The sequence below is a fragment of the Cygnus olor genome, chromosome 19, assembly GCF_009769625.2.
Source record: "Cygnus olor isolate bCygOlo1 chromosome 19, bCygOlo1.pri.v2, whole genome shotgun sequence".
Classification (NCBI taxonomy): domain Eukaryota; kingdom Metazoa; phylum Chordata; class Aves; order Anseriformes; family Anatidae; genus Cygnus; species Cygnus olor.
Window position 1 is genome coordinate 2,565,073 of NC_049187.1, and position 22,391 is coordinate 2,587,463.

Here is a 22,391-nt window from a genome sequence, read left to right on the forward strand (position 1 = left end):
AGAAGAGGAAAAAGGCTGATTCACGGCCCCTCGTCGCTTGTAGAGGTCGTTCCCTGAGACGTTTGCCTTAGGATGCAGAAAGCTGTGGGTGAGAAATGCACACGTCTGAGCCCAGAGCTCGCCTGGCCTTTCGTGCACCGGGAGCAGGCCAGCCCCATGCCACCCGTCCGAATCCCCGTTCCAGCCCCATGTGCAGTCGGTGCTGAAGACTCCAAGGTGACAAATTGCCCATCCCAGCAGCTCGCTCAGATTCATCCCTCTCAAACAGCCCCAGGTAGCTGTCCTGGTGTTTGCAAAGCTGTGGGACGTATGATACAGAAATGCCTGATGGCAATAACGAGCCTTTGCCTAACGCTGTCCCTCAGCACGTCCCCAAATATTTGGCAAAAGAGGCTGGTTTAGCATCTTCATTCGATTAAGAAAGGAAACTGAGGCACCTGAAGGAGAACAAGTTGCCCAGGGTCACCAGCAAGCGAGTGCAGAACAAGGACAAGGCCTCCTGCACAGGCTCCTGCTTCCTTCATGTCCCAGTATTTAAAATCCCCTGAGCATTTGTGGTTTTTGTACATCCGCAGGCTCCTAGCAGGGTGCTAGTGAGGCAACACCAGAAATTTGGCATCTCACTAACAGGCATTTTGGTTAACTGGAGGCGATTCAAAGAAGAAATAAGAACAATGAGGAAGGTCCGGGACTGATCTATGGCGATAGCTGCAAGGAGCTCTGTGCTGTGATGGAGGAGGGGGCTCTGATAGCGCCGTGCGGATATTTGGGGGAAGCCTTGAGGTGAAGGAGCAGTGCTGCTGAGGCTGTTTGGGGAGGGAGGCCAGAGCAAAACATCTCCTGAGCCAACAGATGGAAACAGCAGGACGGAGCCCCTTTACCTGCAGAGGACGCACTGGCAAATGCTGATGGAGCAGAGCTGTGATAAGTCCAAGAAAAACGTATCACTAACCGTAGCTTGTTCATTTTGTCCTTGTCTCCACTTTCTGTGATTACTTTGAAACAGAATATCCCAGCACTGGCTTTGTCTACATCTGTTTTTATTATTTCTCTCTTCTCGGCAGCCTTCTCCGTGCCCAGCCCAGCACAAGTGGGGCGATGGCACCGTCCCAGCCCAGCTGTGCCTGCAGGGGTCTGCAGCACCCACCGGGGGCAGAGCCCCCTTTTCCTGCAGGACCCCGAGGAAGGGAGAGGGTGAGCTTGTGTCACTGGGTTCAGCAAAACGATCACCTGCATGAAAAGGTGCAGCTGAGCAATCGGGGCTGTGCCAGAGTAAATACATTTCTTTCACAAGTTATCTTTTTTTTCTTTCTTTCTTTTTTTTTTTTTTTCCTCCTGTTGGAGTGGAGAGCATTTAAAAGATATGGGTGTGCGGGTGATCCACCTAAAAGCTGTTGCTGCAGTGGGATGGCAGTTTGGGCAAGGAACAAAGGGCAGAACCTCTGCATCGCATTGCGAGGCAGGTTGCACGTCCCCTGGTTGAGCTCTGCTGCAGGACAGACAAGAAACGCAGCAGGAGAATTTCTGCTGGGCAGAAGGTCACAGCTGTGGAGATCGATGGGATCCAGCAACACCTGAGACTGAAAAGCCAAACCTGTATCACGTGTTCTCGGTGAATAAAATCCTCTGCGCTGCAAGAAAAGTGGCTCCTTGAGTGTTTCTTAACTTTTTTCTCTGGGATGCCCTCGGTGCGCAGCAGGGGAAGGGCTGGGAGGTGGGGACAGGAGCAGGACACGATGTGGGGACACAGGAGCAGGACGTGTCATGGGGTCATGGGGCTGAGTGATGCCTAGGCACCACCTGTGGCATTTATGGGGCAAACTCACTCGGGGGGGCACCTGCCCACAAACACCTCCCGCCCTGATGCCGTTTGATTGTGGCTGGGGCAGCAGGGGGTGGCAGTGCCCCGTGGGTGCCCACCGCAGCCACCGAGCTCCTCGAAGCCCCCCAGCATGCGGGGGGGGCGGGGGGGTTTAACCCCTGCAATGCCATGGAGGGGGCGAGGAGAGGGGGAATGGAACCCAGAGGACACGGGGACAGCTCTGGCAGGGGGGTTGGGGTCCTTCCCCCAGCCCCAAACGCTATTTATTGGGGGGTAAACACCCCAATAACACCCGCATCAACATTTGTGGGTTGATTTTTTTTTTTTTTTTTTGGGGGGGGGGTGCAGTCTCGTTTACTAACGGTGCCCCAAGCACCCCGTGGCGGGGGGGGGGGGGGGGGAGGCGGCATTAACCCCTGCGCCCCCGGTTGCGTATGCACGGCTCGGCAATGCAGGCGTGTGCCGGGGGGGGAGGGGAGGGTGTCGGGTGTCCCCCCCTGCCGTCCCCTCCCTGCGGGGGTCCCGCGGGGCGGGGCGGGGCGGGGGCGGGGGCGGCGGGGCCGGGATGCGCCGGGCCGGGAACGGGGCCGGGGCCGGGGCGCACGATGCGCTGCGGGGCGCTGGCTCTGGCGCTGCTCTGCGCCCTGCCCCTGGGAGCAGCGGGGCCGGAGCCCCCCGAGACGGGCTCTGGGATATACCCAGGTAGGAGCTGCAACCCCCCCCGGGGTTGGGATGGGAGGCGGCGGAGGGGGTGTGGGGGGGAGCAAGGGGACCCTCGCCCGGGGTTCCCCGCTCCCCACGCTCCCCGCCGGCCGGTGGGGATGCTCCGGGAGAGGAGGCGAGGAGGTGTCCGCTAGGATGCACTGTTCAACCAGGATTGCAGCCCCGGGCACGGCAGTGCGGTGTGCCCCCTCCTGCAGCCTCGGGGCTGCCCCCCCCGGCCCGGTGCTCGGGGGTCCCCGGCTGCTGGGGGGGGGGGGGGTCCCATCTCCCACCGTCCCGGGTCGTGGCTGGTGCTGGGACCGGGGCGCTGGGGGGGGTGGCAGGCATGTCCCTGGGGGGCTGCTGTTAATGGGGAGTGAACCTGGGGGGACTCAGTGTGTGGCAGGAGTGTGGGGGGGCTCAGTGTGGCACCAGGGGTCTCGGTGGCAGGGCAGTGCTGGAGGGGGGCGCAGTGGTGGTCTTGCTGCAGAAGCAGGGCAGCCGGAGTGTGCACGGCTCCTCAGCTGTATAATATAACATAACATACACATAATATAACGTAATGTGTCTGTGCGGGCATGAAACTCATATTTGGGGTGCTGTGACATGTCTCCACATCCCTCGTCTTTTCTCTCTGTGGGCATGAAGCTCAAATTTGGGGCACTGCAGCGTCTCCACATCCCTTGTATTTCCCCTCCATGGCTGGTCGTGGTCGGGAAACTTTCACTGAAACTTTTTGGGAGTGCTGGGCCCCTTCCTTCCCAGTGGCAGAGGCTCCTGTCCAGGCTGGGGGGTCAGCAGAGTCCTGGCTCCCCCCATAGGAGGGGGCTCAGGACTGGGTGGCTGGGTGGAGGCTTTAAGCAAGCAGCTTCCAAAATTTGGAGCGTGGGGCTGGGACGTGTCACTGGGAAGTGGTGAGCTGGGGGGGGGAGCACTTCCATCGCGTTGATATAAAAGAGATGTTTGCTTTGCAGGAAGCTCTGGCTGCTTGTAAGACAAACTTTACTCTGCCTGCATTTTGCTAACGCTTATGGGTCCCGCTCAGAGGCGGTGAGCCCCTGCTCAGCACAGCCCCTGCCCAAAACATGCGTGCTTGGCCCGGGGCAGAGAGTGCTGGAGGCTTCCCCGGAGCCTGGTCGGTGGGAATGCGGTTGGGAGAGGGAAAGCACCGAGTTATCTCAGCGGAGCTTAACTCCGCTTGAACCTTGGCTGGGAAGCGAGGCTGCAGCCATGCAGCCCACAGCCTGGGAACTGAGCTGGGAATCGCATTCCAGTGGCTGAAATTGGAGCGAGATCCAAGCGTGGATAAGGCACCGGGGGGATTTTGGGGTGGAAGTGAGGAAGCTGGGAGTTAACAACTGCGGGGAGGTAGGGGGCTGTGTGCAGGGTGGGAGCAGGGCCCTCTGCAGTGCTAGGAAGCCTGAGGACAGCCAGGTGTGTGGCTTCACCTTTGATTGCTGCCATCTGTGCTGGTACAGGTCATGGGCTTGGGCAGATTTTCAGCAGCTCTGAAGTGTTGCAGGTCCCCCCAGGAAACAGGGCGTGGTGCCACAAATATGGGTTTTTCAGGCTTTGACATGGAAGAAGGCAGCTCTCCGGGCTGAGGCTCTGCCCCTGCTGTGCACCCCCAGCCCTGATAACCACAACTCCTCCACCCTTACACGGTGCCCAGCTTCCCCTGTGCAACCCCTGCTCCTGCACACCCTCAGCTTCCAGATTTCCCCCCTCTTCCCCCAGCCGAAGCTCCCAGCTGATGGGGTCCTGCCTCGTGCCCGGCCCCGCAGAGGGCTGATTTCGTGTGGATTTAGGGCTGAGAGCGATGGCTGCTGGTCTTCTGCGTGGGTCAGGGGAGCAAGCAGTTGGTGGTTCTGCAGCATCACCATCACAGGGTTGGTACCGTCCCTCATCCCTTCCTTTGCTTCTATCTGGAGGAGGGTTCAAATGGCTTGTGCCCAGGAGAAGGCACTTTGGAAGTTCCCAAGCCCCAAGGGGAGCTTTGGGCTGTCAAAGCAGGAGGTGACCCATCCAGGAGGGGAACTGAGCTGTCACCAGCATTGTGCTTGCAGCTGTCACCAGCAGATGCTCAGTAATGGTCCCGGGAGGACTGAGGGTGCCAGAAGTGGGTGGGGGCTGGAGCCAGGGCACCGGGGATGTGGTCCTATCCTTCATGAGCACTGCTGCCTCAAAGCATGCCTGTACCCTTTAAAGCAAGCAGCGTTTGCACTGACCTGAATCTGTCCCTTGGGCACTAATCCTCACCTTACCCAGCGCAGCAAACCGGCCTGGAAATAGGGGGACGATATCTAGGGCAGCGTTATATGGAGGTGGGTGGGAGCTGATCTCCACGCAGACATTGCATGGGATACATGGGGATGAATAAATCACCTCCTACCTGTGCTGCAGGCAGCATTTCCCCACGTTTGGGTTGCTCCAGCCCCAGCTGAGCATCTTCCCTCTCCCCAACTTGCCCAGATGTGCCCGCAGGGGTCAGGATGCTCGGTTTTAAGAGGAGGAACCATAACTGCAACCCAGCCCCCCGAACACAAACTACCCAAACCAACCAGGAAAAATTCCATCTGCAAGCACAACCCAAAAATGAATGTGCTTGAACAATTTGCCATTAATTAAATCTTAGAGTCACCCAATTAAAATCTGCTTTAATTAAGGGATGAGCAGCATCTGAAGATGCAGCACTTGGCTCCTGCAGATGGTATTTCTTGCTCGAGGGCTGGTGAAAGTTGTCTTTCAGTAATTTATTCTCCTGGAGATCTGGTGCTCTGAAATGTCACATACAGCATCGTGCAGCAACCTCCTCGGATCTGGGGCCTTACGCTGGGGTGCACTTGTAGTGAGGATGTGCACGTGGACTTGGTTAAATGAAAAAATTTAATATAAATATATAAAATCATGTATATATTGCAAGGTGTTAATGCTGTTTGTGTGTGTACAGAGCATGTGTTCTATACGGTATAGATCACATTAATCTGTGTATATCAAGCTTACAAAATCATGTTAATCTTAACAAGTTTGCAAGTCAAATTGCTTAAGGACCCAGAAATAGCAGTTCTGGACTCCTCATGTCATCCGCATTTGACCCTCCAGCGCATGCATACTACTCTGGGCCCTCAGTTATGCTATCATATGACATTATTGCTTTTTTACCCTCACGAGACCCCAGACCACACACTCCAAGTGGCCTGAACACAGGGGTCGCCGCCTGCCACAGAGCAGCTGTGTGCTGGTCCCCTGCAGCTGCCCACCCCTGTGAATGACAAACTTCAGCTCAAAGAAGCTCTGAGAGCCACCAGCAAAGGGCCAGAGCCCACCAGGATGCGCTCACAATGCACCTCCTATCCCAGAGTACTTCAGAATAAGTAAGAGAATGAAATATGTGGGCCAGCAGAGATATGGGCATGGGGTGAGGGTTGTACTGGTGACCCCGCTGCAGCCAGCCCCCGGGTCTGGGGGACAGCTGGGCACAAAGGATGCTTGTGCTAAGGACAGGAGCTGGTGGAAACCCTCAGGGCTGCAGAGGGGGAGCTCTCTGCTGACAGGTCGGGGGTCCCAGCCCCATGGAGGGATGATGGGGACGTGCCCTGAGGGATCAATGACATTCCCCAGTGCTCTTTTGGTATTAGGGTCGTGGATTGGTGTGGGACCTGTAGGGGTTGTTGGCTCCACTCCCCTGTAGAAAGGAGTAGAAAAAAAGGGAGAATGATGCACAGTGGTTTCTGCAGTGAAGCAGCATTTCTGTTTTCCTATGTGATGTGAAAAATGCCTTATTGTACCGAAAAAATAAGGGAGCAATGACAAAGGTGGCACATTCCTGGATGAGAAGTGCCCTCGCAGCTGGAAACCACCCTGTCACCTATCTGAGCTCGCTGAGCTTCCAGTGCTGGGTCTCGTTGTGCATCTGCCTGCCAGGTGGCAGAATCCCCTGCCCCCAAGCCCTCAGGTCCCTTTGTCCAGGACAGGGACGTGGGGGTGCAGGAACACGGGGGGGGGGGGTGCACGCACAGAGCCCGCTGCCCTGAGGGTGCTTCTGGCTGGGTAGGTCCCTCTACCAAACTCAAGCTGTTTGGGTTGAACACTCTTGTTGTACGCCTGCCTCATGGGGAATTGTTTGAAAAATTTCAGGCAAACCATCCAGCAGCTTCCAGGACCACTGCCTTTAGCTATTATTTGTGATTCTGTGAGCTGGAGCGCACACCAGAGGTTTGGCAGCATCCCCACGCAAAATCCTTTCAGATCAGGCTGAGTTATAAAATCTTAAACCTTTCCGCTAGCAGCGGGCCAGACAGAGCCTCATTTCCTACTTTCCCCGTTGTTTATTTAAGTGCTCCCTGTCCGTGCCAGCAGGTTGGGTCAAGCCATGGGTGGCTCCGGCAGCCCACGGCCCCACAATTACCGCTGTCCGGCATGAATAAGGATGGGTACGCCTGCCTTCCCTGCAGCCAGGGATGCCAGTGCCTCTTGCATCCTTATTTTTCACACGTAAGGGGTCAAAATCATCGCTTTTAAATTCCAACGTGCTGGGAAAGGGTTTGAAGGGTAAACACGCGCCTTTCCTTGGGGAGAGGATTTTTTAGACAAGCAGCGTAATGGACAGTCTGCGTGCTGCAGGTTTATAACCGCACAAACCGCTCCGGGGAGCGGGGCGAGATGATGTATGCCTCGCGCCCGGGGGAAAATAAACACCGTGAGCCCGGCTGCTTTGCCTCAGCCCGTGTCTGTCAGAGCACGGACAGATATCTTGCAGCTGCTGCCAGCGATGGGCTCGGGTGCCCGGAGCTGTTGGGAGACCCCTTGGCCAAACACAGCATCCCCGGGGGGGCACGGGGGTTTGGGCATGAGGCAGGGCTGTTGGCTGGGCTGCGATGCAGCGTGGGGCTGCTCTGTCCCCTCCTCGTGCCAGGCAGGCTCTGACATGGCCCCGTCTTTGAGTTTCTTGCAAGGAAGCCACTGTCTGCTGCTGGTTGAGCGGGTGCCTGGTGATGCCCCCACTGCATGGGCTGACGTAGCTGCCCTCCTCCTCCTCCTCTCTCTTCTCCTCCTCCTCCGGCCAAGCAGATGGCCCCCCTCGTATACATTCAGTATGTGCTATATAAACATCAATCTCCGCTCTCACAAATTCACTGCAGAGCCGTGGGGCCGATGTCAGGCCCGGGTGGGCAGGGGATGCTGGCGTTAATTCCGCTATCGATAGCTGCGAGTGATTAAAGCTCAGCCTCCCCCCCCCCTGCAGGGTTGGGGGGGGGGGGTGTTCATTCTTCTTGGTTTGGGCCTGTTTTGAAGTTGCTTGAGGAAGAAAGCTCAGGAACCCCATCCAGAACAGATGGGACATGCCTTAGCATCCCCATCTGTGGGACTGAGGACCCAGGAGCTGGGGGCAGGAGGCACAACCCAAATGCAGGAGCCCCCCTTCCTGGAGCTGCCAAAGCTGCGGCTGAGCCTCCCGGCACCTGCTGCTGCCCCAGCTGTGTTGGAAAACTCTTGGGGTTGCCTGCTCCATCCGTCCTTTGAGCTTGCCCCTCTCTCTGCGGGGTTTCTGCTGCTCGGTGCTGAGCGCGTTGCCCGTCGGCAGCTCCTGGTGCCACAAGGCTGCCCGAGGGAGGATGCTGAATGCGTTTTGGGCTCTTGGAGAGGAGAGCTGGTTCTGAGGTGTCCTCACTGGGCTTGTTGGAGTTCTGGTTCCTCAGCAAAGGCTGAGGTTGCTGAGAGCTTGTGGAAAGCAAGGCTCTTCCTTTACCTAACCAGGTGGGGAAGTAGGGGCTTCCAGAACCTGCCTTAGTCACTGTTGGCCTAGAAATCCTTACGAGGAACTGCGTTCTGGAGGCTGCTGCAGCCTTGGCAGTGTTTGGTTCCCAGGGACCTCCAGCTCCTGTGTGCCCCGAGTTGTCCCCCCCTTGCTGTTTCCCATCCAACCATGTCCAGGGGACACAGTGGGGACAGGGGCACGGATGGATGGGGACATCTGCACGGGATGGTGGTTTCCACGGTGAACCACGTTTGATTAATCACAATGTGCATAGCCCAGGTTGGGCTTTTGTGTCCCTAAATTGCCCTGGTTCTCAGCAGCAGTCTCAGGCTGGGACGCGTTGAAAAGAGAACGCCAAGCCGAGCAGAGCAGAACGTTTCCCCAAAGCAAACCTCATCCGCCCCGGGCTGCGCGTTGGGGGCGGGTGGCTGCTCCCCGCATCTCATCGCAAGGTTGTTTTTTGTGTGCGCTCTGCTCCCTGGTTTTAAACGAGCTGTGCTGGCCGCTTGCCCTGCCTTCACCTCGCAGGGTGAGCGTGGGAGGGCCCAGCGAGAGGTCGAGCATCCTCAGCCCCGCTGCGGGCTCTGCTCGCTGGGGGCAGGCGGTGAGGTTACCCCCTGTCTGCCAGCTGGTGGCAACGGGACTCCTTGTCCCCAGCGTCCCTTCATTGTGCGAGGGATGAATCCCACCCGCAGCCCCTCCGATGGGTCGCTTGGCTGAAAAGCTTCGCTCCCTCGTGGCCGTTAGTTGGGGAAAAAAAATAATCTGTGACATCCTCCTCGCCTGCCTTTCCCACCCCCAGAACACAAGGGAGCAGCTCACCAACAAAAACCACCTTCTGTTCAGCGCACATCAACCTTGACAGCGCACCGCTGTCCCACGATGATGGTAATTAGTGTAGCGCTAATTACCCAGCTTGAACTCTGCCGTGCCCGCTGGCCGAGCAATCCCCGCGGGGCTGGAGGCCACCAGAGGTCCCAGCCTGCTGCTCCCCACCATGATCACAGGAGGTGGGATGGGGAAGCTTTGCAGTGGGATTTCTGCCTGGGAATGCAAAGGGGGAGCCAGTTCCGAAATCCCAGGAACTTCATTACACTAGGAGATGGTAAAAGCCAAATCCCTCATTGTACAGCCCTCTTTTTTGATACTTGTTAATTTTAGAGTCTTTGTGGCAGCGTTGCCAGTCCAAAACACTTGAACAGTCCATCAAGGTATGCAGTATTTATTTCCTGAGTACCAAGACAGAGATACACACTGCCCTGCTTACTTCTGCAGGAAGCAGGTTCGTAAATCACACTGTAGAGAAAGAGACGTTTCTGCCCAATTCCCACAGATCCTGGAGGGGGCTGGGGCTGAGCTGGCTGCACCACCTGCGTAGCTGAGCCAGTGCAACCTTCCTGAGCCACGTTAAAGACCTCACCAACCAATTAATTTGCACAAGACTTTGAGAACCTGCAGGTTTGCCCTTGGCAGTGGGGTAAGGCAGGTCCCTCGCAGCATCTGCAAGGAGGAGCAGGAGCGGGTGGGGACAGCAGGGCTGGGTGGAGGAGCTGGTGGCATCCCCCAAAGGGACCAGAGCTGCTTCTGCAGGGGCTGCACCATGGGCACATCCTCTCGTTTCGGTTTGAGGACGCGTCGTTTCATGCTCTGGGGTTTAAGTGCCCTTTTTGCAATCCCTCACCGAGCCCCAGCAATCTGATGAAGGGTGTTTTGTATTCTGTCCCAAACGGCTGTCCCGGGCTCAGCAGCGTTGTCCCCAGTGCCACCAGAGAGCTGGCCCTGCCTGGGCACAGCCAGGGCATTGGAAAGAGCAAACAGGGCCAAAAAGGATGCCATTTTTTTTTCCTGTTTTAATTATTATTTTTAAATGCAAAGGAAACCACTTGCAGACTGAGCTATCCGATGCAGCCGTCCGAAGTGCAGATGCGGCTCTGATCTGAGAAGGCCAGATCCTGCCCTGGCCAGGGGTGCTGGGGAGGCCGGGGGCTGGGAGGTCTCTGCAAAGGGGAATTTTCTGTATCAGGGAGTAAACCAGGGTTTTTGACATAGTCGAGATCTTCATAAATGAGTTCATTATTTGAAAGATGGAATTGATTAGTAGATAAATTGGCAGAAAATGGAGGTTTGCTGGGAAGGGGACCTAGCCCCACATCAGAGCTAGCTGGCAGCGCCTCCCCCATGTCTTTGGTGTGCTTTTGACACAAAAATGCAGTTCCTGCTGTTAACATGCTGAGGTTTTCCTACACAAAATATTCCCGTAGAAATCATATTTAAGTTCTCCATGGAGAAAAGAGAGATAATCCATTCCTCTTCGGCCAGTCCAACCCCGGGCACGCTACATCCAGCTGGGGGGGGGACACTTTACAGCCTGAGGGGTGTTACGTGGCTGTGTCAACCCCTGTCACCTTGCTCCCTGTCCCCATGGGTGGCTCCCGGTCCCAGTGAGCGGGGGACAGCTCTGTTCGTCCCAGGGATGGATGCTGCTCCACGGGGTCAATGCCGTGCTCCCTCCAGCTGAATTATGATGGTCTGTTGCCACAGCCTTCCTTCAAAATGTTTCACTCGGGAGGAATGTCAGAATATCCTATTTTTGATCCAAAATCTCTCAGCGAGCTGCCTGGCTATTTTTAAAGCATCGCTTCTTCTGCCAGCAGGTTTTCTCTGCTCTGAGAACAGGCGGATGGGGCAGAGGCGTTGAGCGTCTGGTCACCTCGGGGCAGTGAGGTGAGGGTGGAGATAGCTCCTGAGGTGGGATTTCGCGTGGTCAAGAGGATTTGTTGAGCACCAGGGGCTCATGCCAGGCTGGGTGAGCCCTGAGCACACTGCAGCAGCTGCCTGCACCAAGGGATTCATGTGGTTCCCTGGCCAGGTGGAGAGCAGGAGATCGCAAGGTCAGCTGCAGGCATGGGCACGGAGAGCACCCTGTGGGCAGGGGCAGGCAGTGGTGTTTTTTTCCTGCACTCCTTTCTTATGGAAACACTTCCCCATGTGCAAAAGCGTACATGTGAAAGCCATCAGAGAGCATCGCGGCAAGGATTTGGTGCTGGTACTGAGCACTGGGAGGCTTGGTGTGTGTGCACCTTGCCTTCTCCTGCTCCGAGGAGCCCGTAACAGAATCACAGAATCATCTAGGTTGGGAGAGACCTCCAAGATCACCCAGTCCAACCTCTGACCTAACACTAACAAGTCTTTCACTAAACCACTAAACCATATCACTAAGCTCTACATCTAAACGTCTTTTAAAGACCTCCAGGGATGGTGACTCCACCACTTCCCTGAGCAGCCCATCCCAATGCCTAACAACCCTTTTGGTAATGAAGTTTTCCCTAATATCCAACCTAAACCTGCAGTGGTGCTCAGCAGGGAGCCCTCCTTGTGTTCGATGGCTCCATGGGCTGGGGGCAGAGCTCCCCTCCTGCACCTGCTGGGGGACAGAGGCAGGGCCTGGGCACAGGTCCCTCTGGTTAGTCTGGGGAAAAAAGAGGAAAAGAGGTGATTGCTGTTGTTTTCACCAGAGCGTGAGCAAAGGACAGATTATTTTGTCTTCTTTTTGCTCTCCTAAAAGGATTTGAATAGCAGTTGCAATTTTCTTAAAGGAAAACAAAAAAAATAAAGAGAATTGACTTTTATTTCTTGAAAACTGATGGCTCTAACAACGAGCATTATGCAGATAGCTCCCAGTTGCAGAAGATGGCTGTATTCTGGGTTAGAACATTTAGAGAAGACAAAGTATTTCCACTGGGATGTGGAGGAAGAGGAGAAGCAGGCAGGCAATATATCGCAAAGACATCCCAAAGCCCTCTGGAGCCCCAGACCCGCACAGACGGATGAAGGATGACTTCTGCTGCCGCCGTACTGCGGGAGGCTATGGGGGATGCTGGAGCAGATCTTATCACAGCAGCTGCAATGAAAACCAGGATGCACGGGGTGCTGGGGAGGCACAGGTGTGTGCTGCAACCTCCTCGGTGACCGTGGTTCTTGGGAAATTAAATGTCTGCAGCCTCTAAGGTCAGGACAGGGCTGGGGAGCGGAGGGATGGGGTGGCTGTGGGGCACAGTGGGGCTGGGACCCCTGGTTTCTCACTGCTGTTTTGTCGTTTCTGCTGCTCATTTCCCCCAGAGAAGCAGGGTGTGATGCCAGGCAGCTGCGTGCCTCCACTCCTCCTGTCATGGCTCCGACTGTGAGATCACTTCACCAGACGAAATGCAGCCAAGCGGTAGCTGATGTTCCATTAGCTCCTCTCTTTCTCTCTTTTTTTCTAACCTGCTAGACATGACATTTCGAAGAAGTGCTGTTCCTTCACCAGCTTCCTCTGCCTTATGCTCCTGCGTTCCCTTCCCCTACCCCTGCAAGTGCCAGCACTGCTGCCGCTGCAGAGCCCTGCCTGGGGTGGAGCAGAGCCCAGCAGCTGGGGGGAAATGCCACGCTGAGAGGTGTCCCCTCTGCACGGACATGAGTTGTCCCCGACGGGCACAACTCCAAGCAGAGATGTGCAGTGACCCCAGGCATGAAGGCTTTAGGGTTCTAGGGTGGCAAAGTGAGAGGGAGGAAAAAATTATTTTGCAGGCAACCTTCAAAAAACCTTCCTGAAGCCACCCAAGGGCCAGGTCTGGCCCTCTTTGTCTGGGCTGTCAACTTTTCACCAAAAATCTGCAAATTGGTGTCAGGCTAGGTCTGGAAATTCCTGATGAATATGGGAAATAGCTCCAGCTGGAATTTGAAATTTCTATTTTTCTCCCAAGTATGTGCCTCAAAATGAATTGCTGAGATTAAGTTTTCCTTAAAAAGGGAGGTGGGGAGGGAGCGACTTGAAGTCCTTCAGCCAGAAGAATGCTGCTGGTACAGTGGGGTTAGCAAGGACCGCAGAGATCACTCTGAAGTCAGCCAAAATACATTTTTTCCCCCAGTGCAATCCCTAAAGCAAAGGCTGGTTCTCACAGCCGTAGTGGTGAGGCTGGCAGGCAGCGTTTCACATCTGCTGCTCCGTGCGTGCCTCCTGGCAGGGAAGGAGCACCTCCGTCCTTGTGACAGAGCTGGGGAACATGGGCAAGGGGGGAAGCTGCCTTGGAGCTCAGGGATATTCTTTATTGAGGCTTTTTCTGCCTTTCTCGAGCCTTTGGTTTGTTGTTTTTTGCTTCCTTCAGAGCCACGTTTTTGAAGGCAGCTTCCCCTGGGGAGCAGGCGGTGTGCGGGGTGCGAGGCAGGCTGAGCAAGCCGGCGTCCTGCAAAGGCACCTGGCACAGTGAAACCTTCAGTGTGACAAAGTGGCATTATTAACACTTTTCTGAAATCCTTGAATGGGTCAGTTAAAGGGCTGGGTTCTGCCTTGGGAGTGCTGCGCTCCATTCCTGGGTGCGCAGGGGCTGAGCGAGGCGCACTGTGACAAGGTCATTAACGTGCTATTAAAAGGTCATTAAAGGGGTTGTGAAGTTGGATCTCTTGAGCTTTGCGTGAGCAGGTTTTAAATGACTTCTGTGCGTTTCTTTCCTCGCTGGAGCTTTATGAAGGTTTTAATGATGAGGGTGGCAAAAAAAAAAAAAAAAAAAAAAAGAAAGAAAAAAGAAAGATTTGGGTGAGAGAACCAGGAGGGAGACGAAGGCTGAAGCCCCTCGTGCTGTCGGTGGCTGTCCCCAGTGGTGCTGTCTGTGGTGGTGCCCATCTCCGTGGCCACCTGCAGCTCATGGGATGCTGAAGCATCCTGCTCGGACCTGCCATGCTTGAGCACTGGAGGTCTGCGATGCATCCCCACCTTGCAGGAGAAGCCCTTAAGCTGCTAAACTTGCTTTGAGCAAAAAAAAATAACTCTTTTTGTGGGTCTTTCTAATAAGTGGATCAGAAACTGGCCCGCATTAAGCAGTTTTCTGAATCTTTATTACTGGTCTCATTATAATGCCCCGCTCGTGCTTTTCCCCTGTAAGTGAGTGGACTTTTGGGACTCCTACAACTTATGCAGTAAAAGTGCTATTAATTTTCTTCCACAGCTCCACTGGTTTTAATTGTAACCTCCCACGTTAGCTGTAACAACCCATATGTTGGTTGCATACATTACTTAATTCACTGCTGGCCTGCCTCACGGTCGGGGTTGTGGACGTGTCTCAGCGGCTGGGAGGACTTCAAATCCAGACGAGAAGGTTCTTCCAGAGGGAAGGTGTTTCTCCTAATTCAGCCACAGGTGTTGGCGGTAAAGGAGTAATTAAGCTGGAGACCTCCTATGACTTACTCTTCGTAGGAGTCAGATCAAAAAGTGCCCAGTCTCATACAGTGTTATGGATGCCGATTGAGCATCCCAAAGTGACCCCGAATTAACTTCAGACAGCCTCACTGATGATCTCAAGCACGCTTGCTTTAGAAGACAGTGCTTATAAGTCTTTGTCTTTTTTTTTTTTTTTTTTTTTTTTTGTGGTTTAATCTTTTACTTTTCCTATTTTTCTGCCTTAAATACACAAGACAGGCATGGTTCGGGGTGGGCAGGATGTGAGTGTGCCCCAGAAGCACTGCTGACCTTGTTGGGGTATTTGCTTGCCTCTCTCTGGAGGGCTAGGTTGAGAAATCAGGCTTTGTGGCTGCTGAGGCACCCCAAGCCTGTCTGGCACTGCGTATAGAGGTAGGAGGCAGGCCATAGGCCTCTCTGCAGGAGAAGGAGAGCACTGTAGCATAACTTTCTCTGGAGACTTCTGGAGGTGCTGGCATACAGCCCCTGGGTCAGGGCTGCTGGAAGGGCCCCTGGGAGGTCACCGCTGCTGGGGGGGCATTTTCCTGGGAGGGCATGAGTGGCATTTCCAAATCTGTTCCTTTAGGTTTGGGCTCTTATTTCTGATTTGTGCAATCAGGTTTAGTTTAAGTTGGTCTTGAACCTTGGAAAGAGTGCCTGAGAGGGACATAGGGGAGTGACTGTGACTCTCTCCTTGCAGTGCAAGCAGCCAAGTGATGCTCAGACAGGCAAGGGGAGAGGAGAGGATGGGGAGACAGGGTTGACATGCTCACCCAGTAGGTGCAGGGCTATGGAGGGACCCTCATGCCTTGTTGATGCAGGAATTGCTACTCAAGGCAGTGTTTTATTGCCCCAGGGAAGGGAAGGAGAAGTGGGGATGCATCAGTAGCTGGAGCCTGACCCGAAGCCAGGCAGTTGCAGCCTCTCCGAGGCATTAAAGTGATGCCTGAAGGAGCAGCCCGGCCTGTCCCCAGTAACACTGTGCCAGCCTGCATCCTGCCCAGCCCTTCATTTCAGACCTGGGACCTCCTTGCCTTGCGGCTCCCTGCATCTCCCGAGCCAAACATGTGCAGACGTGGCCGTGGATCCCACCCTGCACGTTTTACACACACAGGCTGGTATTTCCGCCCATCTCCCTCTCCCCCTGCACGGCCCCTTCGCAGAGAACAGCGTCAGCCCTCGCTCGTGACCTTGACCTCCAAACCTTGCCTCCCCTCCTCCCAAAACAGGGAGCATCTGGCACACACATGCCTGCCTGCTGGGGCTGGCAGAGCTGTGCCTGTGCTGCACAGGCATTTGCTCCGCTCGTCCTTTCGGGACGCGTTTGCAGCCCCACAGCGGTGCTTGCTCCCAGCTTGGTGGCTGCCGGGGGGACACCCGGTCCTTGGGAGTGGCCCCCAGGGAGGTGGATGTCTCGGGCATCCCTCGTCCTTTCACGGTGTTCAGGAAGTTTCCTCTGGTGAACGGGTCTGGTGGCTGCGCTGGAAGTTGTCAAGGGTTTGACTGTCATAGGGCAAGGAGTGCTCCAAAATGACTCCAGCTGTTCTCCTCTGGTGCACGGCTGGCTCCCAGCCAGGGAGCTCGGTGGGGGCTCTTCTAGGGGCCCTTTGGAAAAGAGAATCAGCTCGTCCCGGTGAATCCCTTCCCGGCTCTGAGACCACCACAGACACCCAGATGTCCCGTCCCTGGCACAGCGTTGTCCTCTCCTGCCCAGACATGGGGAAGGGGAGAAGCCCCTCTTCCCAGGACCCAGGTAGGTGCTGGGGACCATTAACCCCTCTGCAGAGGTGGGCAGTGTCCGAGCATCGACTAAGAATTTCCCTTTCAGGTGCTTCACTGTAGCCATGAGTTCGCCTCCAAATTCGCCTCCAGACCTTGGCATTCAACCTCTGGCTTGGACCATTAAGCAGCCAGGTTTTCCAAGCTTTTCTCTCAGGCTGTGAGGCTCAGGAAGGCTAACTGAAGAGACACAGAGTTGTTCATGACTCCAGTAGCTGGAACATTAAGTCGTCATGTCAGGAAGTTGTGCTGTCTACCAAAGCCAGATCTTCAAACAAAGGTCTGAGGCCCCTGTATCCACCCTGTGTAGTTTTTATATTTCTTACTTTGGACTGGGCTTCCATTGCACTGGATGCTCTTCATTCATGTTTAGGGCATTAAATGTCCTCCAGAGCATTTCTTCTAGCTTACTGTTGCCAGAAAGGCATCCGTTTGTGTGGTCCAAGACTACTCTGCAGTGCCATCTAAAGCGCACTAAGTGTGGTCGACCGAGGTGTTCACAGCAAAATGCATTCCTGATGCTAATTAAAATAACTTGCGCATCAGTTTTTTTATTTGCTGTGCTTATTTTCCACCTTCAGAAAGAGCTTTCCTGTGCAGGAGCAGGTTGTGAACACGTTAGCATGGACTAACATTTTCCAAAGCGAGCAGTTCACAGAGAAGATGTGAAGGGTGCTGGCTGCACACCTGAAATTACACTGAAATTACAGCAGGGCCCAGGCTGAGCAGGCAGGGGAGCCAGACTGGAGATGGAATAGGACAGGGGGTACTGAGATAAATGTCCTGATGGAGCAGCCGGAGCCTGGCTGGCGTGGGACTGTCCTCACCCCTTCCTCACGCTTGGAGAGGGCTTGAGACAGCCCCGTTAGTTGCTCTTCTCTTCTGCTTGCTCTCTTTCCTAATACCGGCCTATAAATGTTGCTGCGGAGAGCGTGGGTTGATGTAGTTCAAGTTCTGGGTTATGAGCAGCATGGAGAAGGCTTCTTTTTGATGAGGTTGTGCATGGGTTGGTGCAGTGAGGTCTTAATCCCCTACAGCTGCTGTACAGCCCTGCCCCGTACAGGAGTTGAAAGCCCAGAAGAAAGGGATGGGCAGCAAGGTGTTTGTTTGTTTGTTTGTTTGTTCTTTAACTTAAAGGGTTGCTTGTTGCTTTGCCTGGATAAACGAGTAGATTTTTCTTCTCATCTCAAACCTGAAAGTGGGTTAAGCACGTAGGAGAGCAGGTTTTTTTTTTTTTTTTTTTTTTTTTTTTTTTTTTTTTTTTTTTGTAGCCTGTAACATCAACAGTTGCCATACCAAAGACAGCACAGGAGCTGCTTGCTCCAAGTGTGGTGTGATGATCAGGAGACTGCTGACATCTCCGGGTGATGATGGCTGTGGTGTTCAAAGCAACACCTTGGATTTGTTGCTTTTGCAGCTCCTGCAGAGCAGAGCAAAGCTTTGTCAGGAGCTCCTGAAGGACCCCCACACTCCAACAAGGGTTTCACTTTAGCTTGACCAAAAACGTGCACGTGTGCTACTGAACACCATGCCACGGGGCTCCCAGGACCTTGACCTAGACTGGTTCTTGTGCCTCTTACATGTGCACTTCACCTGTGGCTTTCTGAAGGAAAGTCAGTGCCCGTTGCTGCTGCTCCTGGAGGGGTTAGCACCCAGCTCGCCCAGTGCCGGGGAAGCCCGGCTCCAGTAACAGCCCAACCCTTACTGGTGCTGCCAGCAACACCGTGCTCCTGGGGCTGTGGCTGGGCCAGCTCGCAGTACCGCAAGGCAGCAATGGCTGGGGAGTCGAGCGGCTGTTGAAATGTAGGAATTAGGTAGTTTAGGGAGAAGAGGCATTTGACCCTAGTTTTCCCATATTTTATGGCAGTGTCTCTGGGACATGGCAGGAGGGGAATGGCTCCACTGACTTTGAGTGTCTGGAATTTGGCTCTCTATTTTTCATATGTTATGTTGAATGACAATAACTGGGTGTTCGGAGCTGAGCTGATTCCTTAAAGCATTTGTTTTGCTGCAGGTGTGGTAAGAAAGTACAGCACTTCGAGACAAATTGACTTCTTACATTATGTTTTGTTTGCTTTGCTTCCAAGATAAGGAGGAAAAAAAAAAAAAAAAAAGAAAAAAAAATGGAAATCACTTCTTTATGTAGCCCTGACAGAGCACGGAGGGGTGCTGCAAAGGCTGGGAGCGCCGCTGCAAAGCCAGGGTGAGCGATTGCTGCAGCAGCCTTGAGGACACTTATCCTGCTCTTGGGGATCGAGCTCACCCCATCCATGTGAAGGAGGCTGGGGCAGGGCTGTGCTCGCAGCAACCCACACATTGCTCTGCCCATAAACCAACCGGGTAGTGCTGGGGACAGGCAGGAAGATGAAGTTCTCTGCCCTTAGGAGATGCAGGTGCTGAGAGCGAGCGTGAACATCCCATGGTGTGTGCAGCACGCCAGCCTCGGAGAGGAATTTGTTCTGCCTCCGTAGAGTCGCTCTTATCAGGGCATTTTGGGGAGGGCCGTGCTGTGGCAGAGGGTCCTGAGACAGCTGTGGAGAGGGGTTTTGGAACTGTAAGAGATGTAAGTACAGTGGGGTCCCCATTCCTTGGCTCCCCTCCTCCCTTGGGAGCACGCAGCCTGCCCAGGCGGGGTGTAGGATGCTGCAGGTCTGGGCATCCTCAGCACAGCTCCAGGAAGGAACTGGTGGAGCCCAGGGCAGCTGCAGGTGCTGGACGTGGGCACCGACCCTGCCAGGCCCAGGAGGCATGCGAAGGTGTCGGGGCTCGCCTGTCCCACAGGGATGCTGTGCGGCTGTCCCCAGGTGTCCACCAGCCCTGCTCCACCCCGACATGCCCTGATAGATGTGCTGGCAGTGCCCTGAGCTGCCCCCTTCCAGTGCCACACCATTTTCCTCCTGTCTGCCTTCCTCATCCTGCTCCCAGTTTGCCCACAGGGGCTGGGCTGTGTTGGCTGGGACCTTGGCCTAAACGTGAAATCCCCCAGATCCACAGTTCAGTGGGGCTGTCCCACTCACTGGCACGAAGAGACGAGGCCAGGTGGCAAGGATTACTTTTCACAAACTGAGAACACTTTAATGTCTCAGAAAAAGAAACCTTGAAACCTTGCACCAGAAGGAATTCTCCTACTGTGATTTTGGATGCAGTATGTGGTTTATAAAAAAAAATCCTGGCAGTTTTGGAGCACTATGTGATACATTTTTTCAGTTTAGCAAACCCTTAGTTTTCAGCCTGGGAAATTAGCCCATGGCTCCAGCTTTTCTCCTTCCTTTCAATGGTCAGACAGAGGTGGCAGGGCAGTGACTGCTCACGTCAGTGAAGCTGGGAGAAGCCAGGCTGGGCTATGGGCAAAGTGGGCTTTGGGCTGGAGGAGTTCTGGTGGCTTCCAACCCGTATGTGTCTAAAAAGAAGGTAATTTGTGTGGTCCCCTTTGCAGGAGAGTCCAGCTCAGTGTGTTGTACTGGAGGTGATTTGCAAGGGATGTGGATGCAGCGAAGTATTTGCCCCAGGGGTTGTCAGATGTGGTGTGGAGGCACTAAAATGGGAAGAAGGAGCTACACAGAAGAAAAATGTGCTTGGGGATGTTCTTCAGGGTGTTTTTATCTAGCTAAAATAACAGTGAAGTTGAGGGAGGGTGAGCTTGGGGATCTGCTTGGGTGGACCTCGGTGGGCTTTGGTGGAACCCGAAGCTGAGCTGCCAAGGGAGCGAGCCAGGGCGCGGGGTGAGAAGGGGGGGATGGAGCAGGGGGATGAAACGAGGGGAGAGGCTTCGAGCTGGGAGTGAAACTCAGAGCCATTACAGCAGCTTGGTTTTGTGTATTTTACAAATAAATTAGGTTTTTTTGTTTGTTGTTTTTGTTTGTTTGTTTTGTTTTGTTTTTTAAATGTCCTGACATCTCAGGTTTTAAACACAAAACTTCACTTTCGGTTTCAAACCAGCTGTTTGTGTTTAAGTTAACTACAGTTAACTTGTGCGGAATAAAAGAAAATATGAAAGAGGTAAATCATCCCCACAGACAAAGCCCCGCATGAGGCTGACTCAAAATGACTCACTTTTTTTTTTTTTTTTTCACATCGAAATACTGGGGAAGTTTTCTGCTTGACACCGATTCCTTTCCAGCAATTTCATTCAACCCTGAAACCTCCCCCACATCCCGAATCCAGGATTTTCTCAGTGTCATCTGCTCGGGTCTGCAGCGTGCAGGTGTGAGCATGGGTGGCCCGAGCCTCCTCAGCTTTACTTGTGATGAGTAACGAAGGCCTGAAAGCTGTTTTTTTTGGTGGGAGAAGAGATTTTTTTCCTCTAGGTTCTTCCGCGTAACAAACTTGCTTTTTCTCCTTGGGAAATTTTCTAGGTTACTAAGGAGATGGAGAGAAAAGAAAACTTTATTTGAGCTGGGAGGTGCAGATCAGTGGGTAGGGGATGCTCCAGTGCAGCCTTAGGGGTGCAGGAGTAGGCATGAACCAACCTTTGGGGAGAAAAGAGGGGTGGAGAGCTTAAAATCCAGCAAAGGGCTTTTGCATAACTGCAGATGGTTGCAGAGGTCACCCCACGCCCATGTGCTGAGCGTGCCCACTGTGGGATTTAACCTGTGAATGATTGCAGGAGGCTGCTTTGGTCCTCGTGGAGCATCCATGCCCATCCTCACCCAAGCCTGCAGCCCCTCTCCAGTCCAGGATCTGCCCGTGGTGAGCCAGGCTCAGCCTCAGGACCTCAGGTGGCTGTGGTGGATGGGAGAGCTGATGAAAAAGGGCCACATTCAGCACAGCTGGGGGCATGCCTGGATGGCACGGGGGCTCTGACGTCTCCCAGCTGGCATCCGGCACCTCCATGGGGCATCCGATGGGTGTCCAGCCCCTGTAAGCAGCCCACGTCCATGAGCCTTGAAGGCTCGCAGGCACCCAAAGGTGCAGAAATACCTTGGGGGAGGGAATTGGGGTGGTGAGGGGAGCAGCTCTGAGTAATGCTGAGCATAAAGAGCTTGGGGGAGCATTTGGGAATTCTGTAAAGGTGGAAACTGCAACTGTTCCATAGTGCAAGAAAATTGGCAGCCACGGGTGTGGAGTGAATCACAAACGTGCACATGTTTTGCCCGAGGTGAAAATTGGCGTGCTTTTTGGCTGTGAAATGTCAGCTTGTTAGTCTGGGAAACGCTCCTTTTCTGTTTTTTCTCTGCATTGCTGTGAGCTGTTTGCAGGGAGCGGTGTGTGCAGGGGTGGGAGGGCTGGGCTGGTAAGGGGCCCTGCACGCCTCCTTCTCCTTTCATCCCCATTTTCCTGGGGTCTCCCAGTCCTAAGGATGTGTGGGGCCAAGATTAGGACCTCTGGAACATTAGTACCCACCAAATGAATTTTAACACCAGGGCAGATCACAGTGCATTGTGGGGAGCTCAGATATCTCCAAAGTGACTAAGTGCAGCCTGGAAGGTTGTCTTTGAACCGAGGAGAACCACAGCTTAAAGGGGGAAAATTGGCCTTGCTGAATGAAGACGTGGCTGGGAAAGCTTCCCCATGTTAGGACAGGTTCAGACAGAGGCAGCACCTTTGCCAGACGCTTGTGCAATAGGGAATCTCTTGCGTTAGACCCTGCGCTCTTGAGAAAAGCAGGTGGGAGGGAGCTGCCTTCCCTGCCTCCGGTCCCCTGCAAGCTCAGGATCTGTTGGGAGGTTGTTGGGAAGTGACTGCAGCCTGCTTCTGGCTGCTTCAGGATCCTTGCCCGTCCCCCAGCTCCTTTCACAGGGATGCGATAACACAGTGCCTCTGTGGCGGGTGAGGAGGGAGTGACCCGAGCCAAGCCTTTACACTGGCAAGATATGATTGCTCCCCGAGTGAAGTCACCGGCTCTTATCATGCCTGGAAAATTAAGTTATCAGACTCCCTGCTCTCCCCCAGCCAATTAGCCTTCAGGGCTGTTGATAAAGCACATGGGGCATGAAAGCACCAAGACACAGCAGGGGCAGCGATGGCCAGGGCTGGCTGCTGGGAGCAGAGCAGGAGGCAGCGGGGTTTGGCTGTAGGATGGAGGGGAAGGGCAAAGCAGAGATTCTGGCTCCTTGTGGGAAGGCTGGTCCCATCCTGCTGCTCTGTGCTCCCTGCAGTGCTGAGCTGCTCTTTCCCAC

The 22,391-nt window shown here is 54.4% G+C and overlaps 1 protein-coding gene across 1 annotated transcript in view; it reads left to right on the top strand.

Annotated features, from left to right (window-relative positions):
• Nucleotides 1–2,395: 2,395 nt before the first annotated feature.
• LOC121057532 (collagen alpha-1(I) chain-like) overlaps nt 2,396–22,391 on the top strand; it is a 74,852-nt gene continuing 54,856 nt past the window's right edge. Inside the window, exon 1 of the mRNA XM_040531873.1 lies at nt 2,396–2,524. Coding sequence (XP_040387807.1) covers nt 2,428–2,524 — 97 coding nt within the window. The 5' untranslated portion in view covers nt 2,396–2,427. The remainder of the gene's footprint in view (nt 2,525–22,391) is intronic.